The sequence below is a fragment of the Miniopterus schreibersii genome, assembly GCF_964146895.1.
Source record: "Miniopterus schreibersii genome assembly, chromosome: 13".
Classification (NCBI taxonomy): domain Eukaryota; kingdom Metazoa; phylum Chordata; class Mammalia; order Chiroptera; family Miniopteridae; genus Miniopterus; species Miniopterus schreibersii.
Genome location: NC_138113.1, coordinates 18,184,986 through 18,197,967, shown reverse-complemented (window position 1 = coordinate 18,197,967; position 12,982 = coordinate 18,184,986). Strand labels below are relative to the sequence as shown.

Here is a 12,982-nt window from a genome sequence, read left to right as displayed (position 1 = left end):
TTTTACGTTGTCCTTTATTTACATAAGTTTTAGGTTCTCTTGTCATCTGTGTACTAATAATGTTTTTTCCTTTGTCCCAGTGAATCTGCATGTCGGTTTTATAGTCAGCAAATGAAGGGGAAACAACTAGCAATCAAGAAAATGAATGAGATTCAGAAGAATATTGATGGTTGGGAGGGAAAAGACATTGGACAGTGTTGCAATGAGTTTATAATGGAAGGAACTCTTACACGTGTAGGAGCCAAACATGAGAGACACATATTTCTCTTTGATGGCTTAATGATTTGCTGTAAATCAAATCATGGGCAGCCAAGACTTCCTGGTGCTAGCAATGCAGAATATCGTCTTAAAGAAAAGTTTTTTATGAGAAAGGTACAAATTAATGACAAAGATGACACCAGTGAGTACAAGCATGCTTTTGAAATCATTTTAAAAGATGAAAATAGTGTTATATTTTCTGCCAAGTCAGCTGAAGAGAAGAACAATTGGATGGCAGCATTGATATCTTTACAGTACCGGAGTACACTGGAAAGGATGCTTGATGTGACAATGCTACAGGAAGAGAAGGAGGAGCAGATGAGGCTCCCTAGTGCTGACGTTTATAGATTTGCAGAGCCTGACTCTGAAGAGAATATAATATTTGAAGAAAACATGCAGCCCAAGGCTGGAATTCCAATTATCAAAGCAGGAACTGTTATTAAACTCATAGAGAGGCTCACATACCATATGTATGCAGGTAAGAAATAAGCATTTGCTGTGACTTTTGTTTTCCTGCTTGAAGCTGATTTTTTTTTCTGCGCTGGTCATTGTGCCTAAAATAGAAAGCAAACTAACACAAGACCTCTGCATTATCAGAGTTCACTTTTCTTTGATTAAAAATACTGCCGTTTACATTTCTTTGAAATTTTATACTTTTTCCTACCACATTTACTTATATTATTTTAACTTTACAATCAGAGTTATGAAAAAGTAATGTCACTTGGCTGAATTTACCCAGTTAGAAAGTGGCATCAGCAAGACTAAAAGTACTGCTAAATCATCACTATTAGGATCTCTCTTAAAACCTATTTACATCTTTACCTCTTTTTTCTTTCTATTATTGAGATTATAAAATCAGTAAAAATTTTAATATACATCCATCACCACAATTGTGCTGGCAGTACAAATATACACAGCATTGCTTTTTCTTAATTTCCATTCCTAAAACTTACTAAATTTAGCAGTCCTGGAAGTCATTTAAGTTTTCAATTTTTGTGGTTTTTTGTTTTTGTTTTTGTTTTCTTTTTGCTTTTTTACAACTGGTGTTATTGAAGAAAACAGTTTTGCCTTAGGGCAACTTTTAGAGACAAACATGCCCAAAACACCTAGGAAGATTGCTATAGGTGAATCAAATATAATGTTTGAGAGGTAAGGGACAGTCACATAATGATTCATTTTTAAGTAATTTTATTTTTCCTAATAAAGTAAGTAACAAATGATAATCCAATGTTTTTCAGCCTTCAGCTTCCCTGCGTAGTGGGAGCTTTGATAATTGTAAAATACTGCAGAGAGTGGTATAGTGGAAAGAGCATTGAATTTGGACTATACCCTCACTCTACTATAGTTCCTTACGGTCTCAAAAATCAACACCACAACAGCTATCTTATAATATTTTTGGAAAGAATAAATGAAGTATTGTATGTCAAAGCTCTTGTAAATATACATGCAAACTTATTTTCAGAGAATGTTTTTATTACAAAAACACGTAAAATCAAAAGTAATACTGTTCTTAAATAGTTGAATGTGAAAGTTAACCTCAATCTCCATACTTCTTGCTTAAATATATTCTTATCTCTAGATGTGTGTTTCTGGGGAAATTTTTCTTCAGTTTTTAAAGTCCTATAAGTAGGTTCTCACTTCTCTCTGGAAACTATTCTGGAACCAGTTAAATTAAGCTTTTAAAGATATCCATTAATCCACTGTAATAAAGATGAATAGTATTTGATAATGTTAATCAGTTCAATGTATTAAATGTCCAGTCAGAACTACTTATATGGCCTGGATATTATCAGGGTCACCTTGCAAAAATATAAAATTAGGTTAGAATATTTTGATCAGTGACATCAAAGCACTGTGTAAACGTATTTCATTATCTCCACATGTCTCTGGGATGAATAAGCCAGTGTTTTGTTTTTATTTTTTATTTGGCCTCTAATTGGTAGTTCTTTTGCTAGCCTTTTTTGTAGTAAAATAATAGTATTTTCCACAGGCTAATTTTAAAAGCAGTTTGGGTTCTGTAAGCACGTACTGTTTGGTAATAGCAGGCAGTAGCTGAAATATAATGAATATAGTGAAAGACTAGTCTGGGATTCCAATTTTACTATTGATTTTTCACCTAGAAACTCTTATAGTTAGTGTATTCTCATTATACTGACCCAAAAATAAGTCCAGGCACAGGAAATTTAAAAAGAAAGATTATTCTGTCATCTTTTTTACATATGAAACTATTTTTGAGAGAAGGTACAATTTTCAGTAATTAATGGGACCTACATGTTTCATTGATCTTCATTAATTTCTCTTTAAGATCTAGAATACAACTACAAAAATGTTTTATTAAATTACCCAAATTTTGTGGTTGCAAAATAATGATTTCTTTGCTACTTTTAAAGAATTTTTAAGGTAATAAAAGTTCAAATTGTTGTTCTTGCCACATCATTCTGAGTTTTAAGTGTCTTAGAAGAGTCACAGAATTTCTTAGCATAAGCTTTCTAAACTGTCCATTGTTTCCTTTTAAAAACCTTTGTTTTGAGTTTTTACACTGTTTAGAGTAAAATTAACTCTCCTATTTAATAGTAAAACTCCTAAGACAGAAATTTTACTATTTTCTGTAGAGAAATATAAGTGGCAAATGCTGAAGAAGAAGACTTACTAGTGTTTACTATCATAAGTCAGTGGTATTTGAACTGGAAGACATTTTCAGATTCCAAAACTTGTAATATAATTGTTTCTGTAAAACTCAATTGTTAATAATAAAAGTTTTCTTTAAGCTCTGTGCTGTATTTCACAGAACTTATGATTGTTAATGCTAAACATTTTCTTTAAACTGCTGTATTTCACAGACCTAACTTAACAATTTTTAGTAAGTAGTTGCAGAATTCTAATTAAATATTTTTTTTCTGGGAAACTGCCTTTTATTTATTTGTTTTTAATGAGGACACTTTAAAACAAAATTTGAACAAGCATAGCTAACAGTATTTCTGTAAACGTGGCAGTCTTCTCTCCTTAATGTACACACTAGCCAAGTCTGTGGTCAGAGTACTTTTGCCATGGTGTTTTATTAGCTACTTTTGATAGTTGCTCTCATTTATATTAATGTTTAGTTTTTGAGTAGAATAATATATATATATTTTTTAATAGAATAATATTTTAAATGGTCCTCCTTCTAGTTAATATAAAATAGTTAAATTTCTAGATTTGTAGAACTTTGCAAAGATAAGTATATTCAAATTTAAATTGACAAGATTCTCTTACATTTTAAAAAAGTTCATTTATAAAAAATTTCTCTCATTAATTTCTTGAAGAATTAAATGCCAGTGTTGGTTTTAAAAGCATGTGGCTAAGTTTTTTAACATTTTTCTTTTCCTCTTTTGAAGCTTGACTATTTTAACTTGCATCATTAATGTGTTACTGGTATAACTAGAATCCACAAGCAGTTTTTGTGAGTTGTGGTTTACAGCACACACAAATTAGTATTACTAGTTTGTTTAGGCTCTTTGTAAGGTCTATTACTGAATGTATTACTGCCAATAGAGTGTGTTTTTAATAGATCATCTATAAACTTGTAAAACATGAAAGCAGTAATTTTTTAAGCAGTTACTATTTCTCTTCCAGTTCAAATGAACTCTTGAGTCCTCACTACAATGATAACAGATCAAGTTATCGTTTGTTTTAAGAACTATTGGTCTGCCCTTTTCCTTCTTTTTGGGGGGATGAGGGGTTGGTTATTTGCTATGACATACAAGTGCAAGTTGTGACTTACATTGAAACAAAAGCTAAAATTTAACATGCATTTTTATTGTATAGAGTTAAAATAAAAGACATTGATTATAATACAATGTAATAACAAACCATCACTAATTACAGATATTTTTTAGGTTATAGGTTGGTCACACATTGTCATAAAAAGCAAAAGAAAAACTAGTTTAACGTTACTTAATTCAGACTTCACTTTGTCTCCAGCCAACTTGATCCCTCAAATGTTTTAGCAATAATTTATCAAATAAAGCTATAGATATCTAGTGTTAGATGAGGTGACCAATTCTTCACTTTATTAGATGAAAACCCAAGGCCCCTGAAGAGTATGTGATTTGCCAGAGGTCATATCAGCTCTTTTCATTGGAATATAATTTTTATTATGTGTATTGAATAATAAAAATAAAGAAACTTACTTGCTTGGTTTGAATTGCCATTAATATAAATGGCTTGTTAATTTCTGAGAAAACAGGTCTATTATAGTCAGAGTAATTTTCTTCTTATTGAAATAGGAAATAAGTTCTAACTATAAACTTTTCATTTTAATGCAAATATTTTATTATATAGTTACAAATTGGTCATCATAATTTTAGTTTTTAACAAAACCCCATCATTAGTCTATCAGTGTTGTTTGCTCTGTAAATGAAAGCTTTCTGGGTGAAAAAATTAAATATAGGTGAATGAGAAAGTGCTTACTTGCTTAAAAGATTGCAGTAGGGTCTTATATGGAATCTAATTTATAGTTTGTCTCTCAGATCCAGTGTTTCTGGACATATAATTCACTAACTACATCAGAACTTTGGAATTCACCCACAGTGCTAGGGGGAAAATGATCTAGTTAGATGGATCATTTTGAATCTGGCAGGAATATGAGGAGACTTTCCTTATCTATACAATAAGAAGGCACAAGGCAACATGCATAAAGAGGAGATGAGAGTAGGAATTTCACTTTGGTTACAGTTATAGGAAATAAAGTATAAATTGATATTGAGACTTAAAACAGCATGGGTAAAGAAATGTTTAGTGATGCTATGTCTGGTTTGATGTCCTATTTTAGACATATGAGGTGACCTTGAGGTAACTGGTATTATGTGGAAATAAAACCTTCATATCGAAGTGTGGGGAAAAGGTGTTTCCCATGCACCATGAACTTCCCTTTTTTGGAATATGATACTGAAAAAAACAGCTAATTGATATTTTAAAGTATTTACTGCTATTTTATGCCTTCATATAGAAAATCTTCAAAAATCTTCATCAGATTTCTTTTGAATTTGTGTACTATATAAGCTCAGTTTGGGTGTTTTAATTTAAAAAAAAAAAATCTTTTGAATAGTTTTTGATCTATAGGGCAGTGCTGTTCTATTTTTAAACTCTGATTTTTTTTAAGTGTTTGTGCGTCAGCATAGCGGTCTGTTTCCTTTTTTAAGGAATTCAAGAGTGATTGTTTATAAATCCTTGTTGAGGAGCTTATTGTTTCTTGTAGCTTTTTCAATGGCTGTATTAAACGGAGAATTATCACGTGAACACACATCCTGATGAACAGTGTTTCACTGTGGTGGCTGGGGGATGGGTATTCTTTACATAAGTAACTCTCTAGATAATAAATATCTCATAAATTTCATTGACCTTGTCAAATAAAATGTCAAGTATTGATCAAAATAAGTACATAAAATAAAAAGGATTGGATTTATCACCTCAAATCTAGTATGCTATATTCTGAACATTAATGTAAATACGTTCTGAGTTTCTCAGATATTAAAGAACTGTGCAATAAAATATTATCTAAGAGCAGTTTTAGAGTGGGGAAGACAGGCAGCTAGAAAACCAGCAGAAAATAGTAACTACAACTCATGTTTGAAATAACCTAGGCCTAGACCAGGGACTTGCTGATAGCTGGCAGGTATTTGATTAGAGAGAGGGATGCTGAGCAGCTGGTGAGCATGGTGGAAATCTTAGTACAGGAATTTGAGTCAGATAGAAGAGAAAAACCACAGAGGAAGTTTTTGTCATTGCTTATATTGAAATCCATTAGGGGTTAGTGTGAGAAAGAGGTTTGTGGAATTACATCTGCAAGCAAGTAATAAATAGAGAGAGGAGAATATTGAAATAGTTGATTTAAATTTTCTCTACAAATATTTGTTTGTGCTTATATTTTAAACTGTACCAGCCTGGCTTTTGTATTTTTATGCATTTGCCTTCCATTGTCCCAGAAATAATAATTTTATAATACAGATAGATAACTGCTACTCAAAACGAACAGAGACAATATGAAACTTAGCTTTTATCATTACCTGATAAATGTAAGTAGGTCCTTTGTTTTCTTACAAAATTATATAACCTGTCTTTATTAATGGGTATTTTTAAACTATCAAATTATTTTAGTCCTTTACATCATCGGTAAGATAAAGGTCTCTAGTGTAGTGTGACATGGTGTATGTTACAATCACTGAAATGGGGAACTCAATAGAAGTACAAACAGCTTCTGGAATATGTACCCTTTTTTGTAAAAAATTTAAAATGCAGATGTTATGTCCTCTCTTAATATAAGTTATTCATTCATTAGCAGTTTTCCATTGTGTTAGACTCAAAATAGAGTCTAAATTTATAAAGCCTGGTAATATATGCAGCCTTTAAGATATTTTTTTGAAAGTACTTAAACTTTTGCCAAATTTTCTTGGTTTATTTTTAGCCTCTGCTGGTTTTTTCTTTTGGCAAGACTGCTCTTATTTCTGATCAAGCTAAAAACAACTTAAACTTGAGTCACTCTAGAACTGAGTATAACTGATGATTGTGGGAGTGTTTATTTCACCTTTAGCTTCAGAAACTCTTCTGAATACAGAGTACAGGAAGGTACAGCTGCTACTTCCTAAAACCTGGGAGAAGGCTTAACAAGAATTACAGAATCACAGTTAGACTGCTAATTTTTCAATGACTTTCTAGTGCCTTTACCCAAAATTAGCAGTTTATAGCCATATTCTGAATTAATCTTTTATGTAAATTTCTATAGCAATTATATAATTCATGGATTCATTCTTTCTATTTAGATCTCACAGCTCTGTAAACCTTAAGGTATTCTTTAATCCAGGGAGGTTATATGATACAGTAGGAAAAAAAAATCAGGAATTACACAGTCTAGATTATGGTACCATCTGTCATTCTATTGTGTGACCCTAGATAAGTCTTAGTTACTTCTCTCATATGTAGAAAAGGAAAAATATCCCTGGCCCTATCACTTCAGAGAAATCATATGGATAAATTATGAGAATGCTGCTTGAGAACCTTGTAGAACAGACATCAGAAATTGACGTGATCCCCCTTGACTGATGTGGCACTGACGCACATCATGACTTTCTCAGTACTGTCATCAGTTACTAATGGACTGAAATGGCCAGATGTTTTGGTTTAAGATGAAATGACCACTTTTTAAAAAAAAGTTCTATTTCTCATTTTATTAGACATTATTTATAGTTTACAAAAGGGTGAGTTTTCACTAGGTTGTAATTTTACATCCAATATTAATGTCATTGTAGATTTAAAATAAACTGCATTTTTATTAATTTTTTTACTATAATAAATCTTTATTTGCTTTTAAGTTATCTTTATTGGTGAAAGTATTACAGATGTCCCCCTTTCCCCCCCAGTGGTCCCCCCTCCAACCTTCATACCCCCCCACCAGGCCTTCGCCAAACTATTACCATTTTTAAAATCATATGCCTTTAAAAATAGCCAGTTTTTTAAAAATATATTTTTTTAATTCACTAAGAACTTTTATTCTGATTTTCAACTTAAAAGTACCTTTAATACCCCACAACTTTTTAGCCTGACTTAGTTGGCATTTGAGAAGGAATGGATCTGGATATTGATTTTAGACTGAAACTTTTCTTTTAAAGAAAGGTCAGGTCACCCTAAATTTAAAACAGAACTCAGGGATACTTGGAGCACTTTGTACTGAAGGTCTGGGCTCTCTCTCCAACAGTGATAGCTCAGCATCTCTACAGTGGCCACTGCTTTTGCTTCCTAAACACATGATGTTTTGAGTAGCCTCACCTTACAAATAGATTTGCAGAACAGGAAGAAGATTCTTGAAAGGGAGGACTGTGATGAAACCGATATAAATCTCTGTTTTAAAATCTTGTACAGCCTTCTGTTTTAAAATCTTTTCTTCTGGATGAGACATTAGTCTTTAACGTTTGAGGAACTCTGTAACTGAAGACAAACAATAAAATACCAACAGAGGAAATTACTAAAGGGTTGTATGTGTTTAAATTACTTTTATCAGCAACCCATTCTAGCCTCAGAAGGTATAAAGCAAAAAGAGAAGAGGGGCATTTAAAACCAATGTATTTTTGTTATTAAATTTTTCTTTAACTTAAAGTATTATAATCTTAAATTCAAGGTTTTCTGATATTTAAATCAATTTATTATCTTGATAACCACATAAACCAATCGATTGGAAATAGATTTCAGTTTTGTGATAAATCCATGAATTAGCTTTTAGGGGGGAAATGTTAAAGTATTATAATTATTTTATTGTAAGGCTAAATTTAGGATGATTCTTAATCAGACAAAATCAGCCTAAATAGAAATTTTCCGAACAAATTAATTCTGATTCTTGCTAAATGCTGTGCTAATAAAAGACATTGCACTTCGTATAAATGGTCCACAGTGTGTATATAGCCTAACAAAAATAAAGGTATGTACTTGCTACTCTCAATGAGTTTATCATTAAATTAGAGCATACCAGCCCATAATGTAAAATAGGAAACGATTCTCCCAGTAAAATATTCAAGTTAATGAACTTCTTCCTCCTCCTTTTTAACGACTCTTACAACTAAATATGGACCTTGATAAAATCTGAGTTATAGAAGTGATTTTTTTTCCCATTGTGGGAAGATGTTTCTCCCCCCTTATATAGAAGATGACTGCACAGGTCTCTTGTGCCGATGACACAACTTGAGAGAATACTATCAGGCAGAGACTGCAATAGGCCAGGCCTGGGGAAGTGATCACACTCAGCCAGCCACCTGTTTTATTTCATGGAGATGTGAATGAAAAGTAGGTCCTCTGTTGGAAGGGGTTGGAAACTCCTACTCTTATGACAACTCTCATTGTGACCACTTGAAATAAAAGGAATTAAAAGTTGTGAATAGAACCAAATCAGCATATTCTTGCACATTTAATAGTTTTAATAACTTATAGGTGTTTGTAAGCATCTTTTAGCAGTTTTAATTAAGAAAGACGTTTAGCAAATAAAATAATTTAGAAACTGTATTTAACTTAATCTACAACATTATAAGATCCAATTTCTAGTTCTATACTCTGTTAACATGATTGAAATAAATCTAGAAAACTGATCTTAGGTACACTAGTCTGGATGTCAGGAAAAGTAATGTATTATTGCTGTGGCCTTTCTCTTTGCGAGGAAGATAAACCAACTGGTGATGTTCTGAGATCCAGGTGGGAGCTTGTTTCCATGCTTGGCCTTGCCTTTCCCTTTTTCCTTCCACATACCTATGGCCAATGATGAGTTTAACATCAGCTAGTCAAAGTTGTGCAGAGGTCAAGAAAATAGGTTGATGTAAAATTTTAGTATCCATACTATTGCCACTAATTTAAGAGGCACTAAGTCTAGCAGTTCATTATAAAGTCCAAAGCATTCTCTGTGGTCAAAACATTTTGGGACTTTTAAAATTGACTATTTGATCTCATTTGAAAATGTAAATAATAGTTTTAATCATTCTGAATCAAAGATTTTAATACGATTTTTCCTTTTCTTCTTAGATCCCAATTTTGTTCGGACATTTCTTACAACATACAGATCCTTTTGTAAACCTCAAGAACTACTGAGCCTTATAATAGAAAGGTCTGTCAGTTTTAAATGTTTAAATTCTTTATTTTTTTTAAAAAATATTGAACCTAAGATCATATATGTTTCTTGGAAATATTGGATAAGCTTTAAATTGTAGTTCATGAGCACTTCTTTAAGAAATAAAATCTCTTAGAAGACCATTTATTTTATAATATGTTAGCTTTGATTATTTAAATATATATATAAAATATATAATTTAGACTTAGGAAATTCAAAATGTGATGATTTACATGTTCTAAACAGAATTTTTCAAGTATACCACAAGTTGAAGAAAATGGAGCTTGTCAGTGAACAAATACTATAATCAAGAAGTGTTTCATCCAACCAAAGAGCAGTCAACTTTTCAAGCATTACCCTTAAAAAGTATTATGTTAGTTGATTTAGAGTAATTACACAAGCCAAAAATGAACATCAGTCCTATAACATTATAATCATATTTATTTTTAGATTTTGCATGTACATCTTAGTTGTATTCCTAATTAGTTTTATCTATAAGATCATTAACCTTTACATTATAGAAGCATTGTTTTCACTAATGTGTCTATCCTTGGTAATTTTTAACAGTGCTCTCTTGATTGTTCGGACTAGTAAAAAGTTTGTAGTTTCCTATTTGTATAATTTGATATAATTATTATTTTCATTAGTTTATTCTGTTTTATGTTAGGTTTGAAATTCCAGAGCCTGAGCCAACAGAAGCTGATCGCATAGCTATAGAGAATGGAGATCAGCCCTTGAGTGCAGAACTAAAAAGGTTTAGAAAAGAATATATACAGCCTGTACAACTGCGGTAAGCATTAAATAAGTAACTGAAATAAATAAGGATGTTTTCCAAGCAAGGAGGAGGTAACAAGTAAAATGAGTGAAAAGCAATTATCAGAAATTGTTGTATAGATCTTAATTAACATGGGATTTTGAAAGTGGTAGGCCACTTATAAGATTATTTAATTTGGTGAAAGTTACTCTGTTTTATGTTCCAAGTTCCCATGTAATTCAGTTATTCTTCTGTTTAATACCATAGAGTGTTAAATGTGTGTCGGCATTGGGTAGAGCACCACTTCTATGACTTTGAAAGAGATGCATATCTTTTGCAACGAATGGAGGAATTTATTGGAACAGTAAGAGGTATGGTATTTTTTAATTGAATTTATTGAGTTGACATTGGTTAATAAAATTATATAGGGTTCAGGAATACAATTCTGTAATACATTATCTGTATATTGTATTGTGTGCTCACTACCCTGAAGTACATTTTTTTTGTGCCTAGTTTTATGTGTAATAAAAGTACCTATATAGTGACTATCAATTGATGTCATTACTGATCATTGTTAGGAGGTGTTTATAGTAGTGCCAGCATAACATTCTAAAAATTTCAAAATTTTTCATTAAACCACATTTTTTACCTACAAATTGCTCAATAATCACCCTGTTGAATATTTTCATTTAGTAAATCAACTTACTGGTTATTTTGAAGTTGGATAGAAAAAGTAACAATTTATGTGGTCTTTATGCTTATTTGAAAGTTTGTGTAAGGACAGTTAGGAACTATTGTGCCATTATGACACCAGTGATAGAGGTTACTAAGCCACCATTAGATGAACAGTGTGGCTTAGTAACATCAGAGAGGCAGCAGAGCGTAGTGAACTGTGAGCCGAGAAACAAGAGTTCTATTCCTAACACTGCCAATCATCAGATACATGACTTTGGGTAAAATTACTTTGATTCTTTATACTTAAGTTTCTTCATCAGTAATGTGGAGCTAGGCTTAATGATCTCCAGAGCTTCTCTTCCAGTTTTAAAGATACTATGACTGTTCAGGTTTAAGTATGTGCAAGATAAACTTAATTTCCATTTCCATTGTACATGCTAAATGAGAATCAGAAAATAAAGGGTTCAGTAGTAGTGCTTTCGTGCATAGTACAAAACAATGTCACGTCAAAAACTCATACTGAAACGAAGGACTCAGTCCTCTGGCGCTGTTTGGTTTATGAAATGCAATGTTGATTAGATTAACAGTGAATATGTATGATCCTTATAAATTTCATTTGTGCAGATAAATCTTGGGAGGATTATAAAATATTTTGAACTGAATTTCAGAACAGTAGAGATGAAAAATGCTAAAGGGGAACATCCATTTAAAAAATTTTGATTATTTGAACTTTTTATAGAAAGATATATTTTGTAAAAAGTATTTAAATGTTATTTAAAATGTATTTCAGGTAAAGCAATGAAAAAATGGGTTGAATCCATCACTAAAATAATCCAAAGGAAAAAAATTGCAAGAGACAATGGACCAGGTCATAATATTACATTTCAGAGTTCACCTCCCACAATTGAGTGGCATATAAGCCGACCTGGGCACATAGAGACTTTTGACCTGCTTACCTTACACCCAATAGAAATTGCTCGGCAACTCACTTTACTTGAATCAGACCTATACCGGTATGTAATTTGACATTCAAGCTGAAAAATCACTTTAAAGTAGTTAATTTTTAAAATGAAATACTGGTTTTTGCCTTATAGGACTGGAATAAGATAGAAAAGAGATAGTATGTGAAGTGTCTGGTAGTAAGGCCTGATGTACAGAGGGCTCCTCTTTCACTCCTCAGTCCCCCTTGCTTTGTTTGGATTTATAGCTTCTCTAGGTCTGCAGTCGCCCTTTGTTGGTAAAGCAAAGTTCAGGTTCTGGCTTTACCATTTGCTCACTTGGTATTCTTGGGCAACTTTAACCTTCTTTTGCAACTTTCATCTCTCTGCCTGTTAGTTTCCTCAAGAGTAAAATGGAGCTAATGATAATACTTACTTCTGGGGCTGTTATGAGGTTTAAAATAGTCAATATATATACAGTGTTTAGCACAAAGTAAGGGCTCAATAGGTTAGTTACTGCCGTTGTAATTACAAGTTTAAGTCATGGCCAGTTACAGCCTTTTCAGTTTTTCTACATATTAATAACTACTATCTCAAAAAATGTCTGTTTATAGTTTTTAAACAAGGACTATTTAGAATTTTAAACTATTTTTAATAACTAAATGAAGGAAGGAACTAAATTTATAGATCTCCTTCTAACAAAGATCATCACTAGTCTCAAAAATCAGTGTTACAGTC

At 31.9% G+C, this 12,982-nt stretch overlaps 1 protein-coding gene across 3 annotated transcripts in view; it reads left to right on the top strand.

Moving 5' to 3' along the window:
* SOS1 (SOS Ras/Rac guanine nucleotide exchange factor 1) overlaps nt 1–12,982 on the top strand; it is a 106,677-nt gene that overhangs the window by 67,264 nt on the left and 26,431 nt on the right. For all 3 annotated transcript variants that reach the window (XM_081157096.1, XM_081157095.1, XM_081157094.1), the window contains 5 exons: nt 81–736; nt 9,793–9,874; nt 10,545–10,667; nt 10,899–11,002; nt 12,097–12,319. In XM_081157096.1, coding sequence (XP_081013222.1) covers nt 81–736; nt 9,793–9,874; nt 10,545–10,667; nt 10,899–11,002; nt 12,097–12,319 — 1,188 coding nt within the window. The remainder of the gene's footprint in view (nt 1–80; nt 737–9,792; nt 9,875–10,544; nt 10,668–10,898; nt 11,003–12,096; nt 12,320–12,982) is intronic.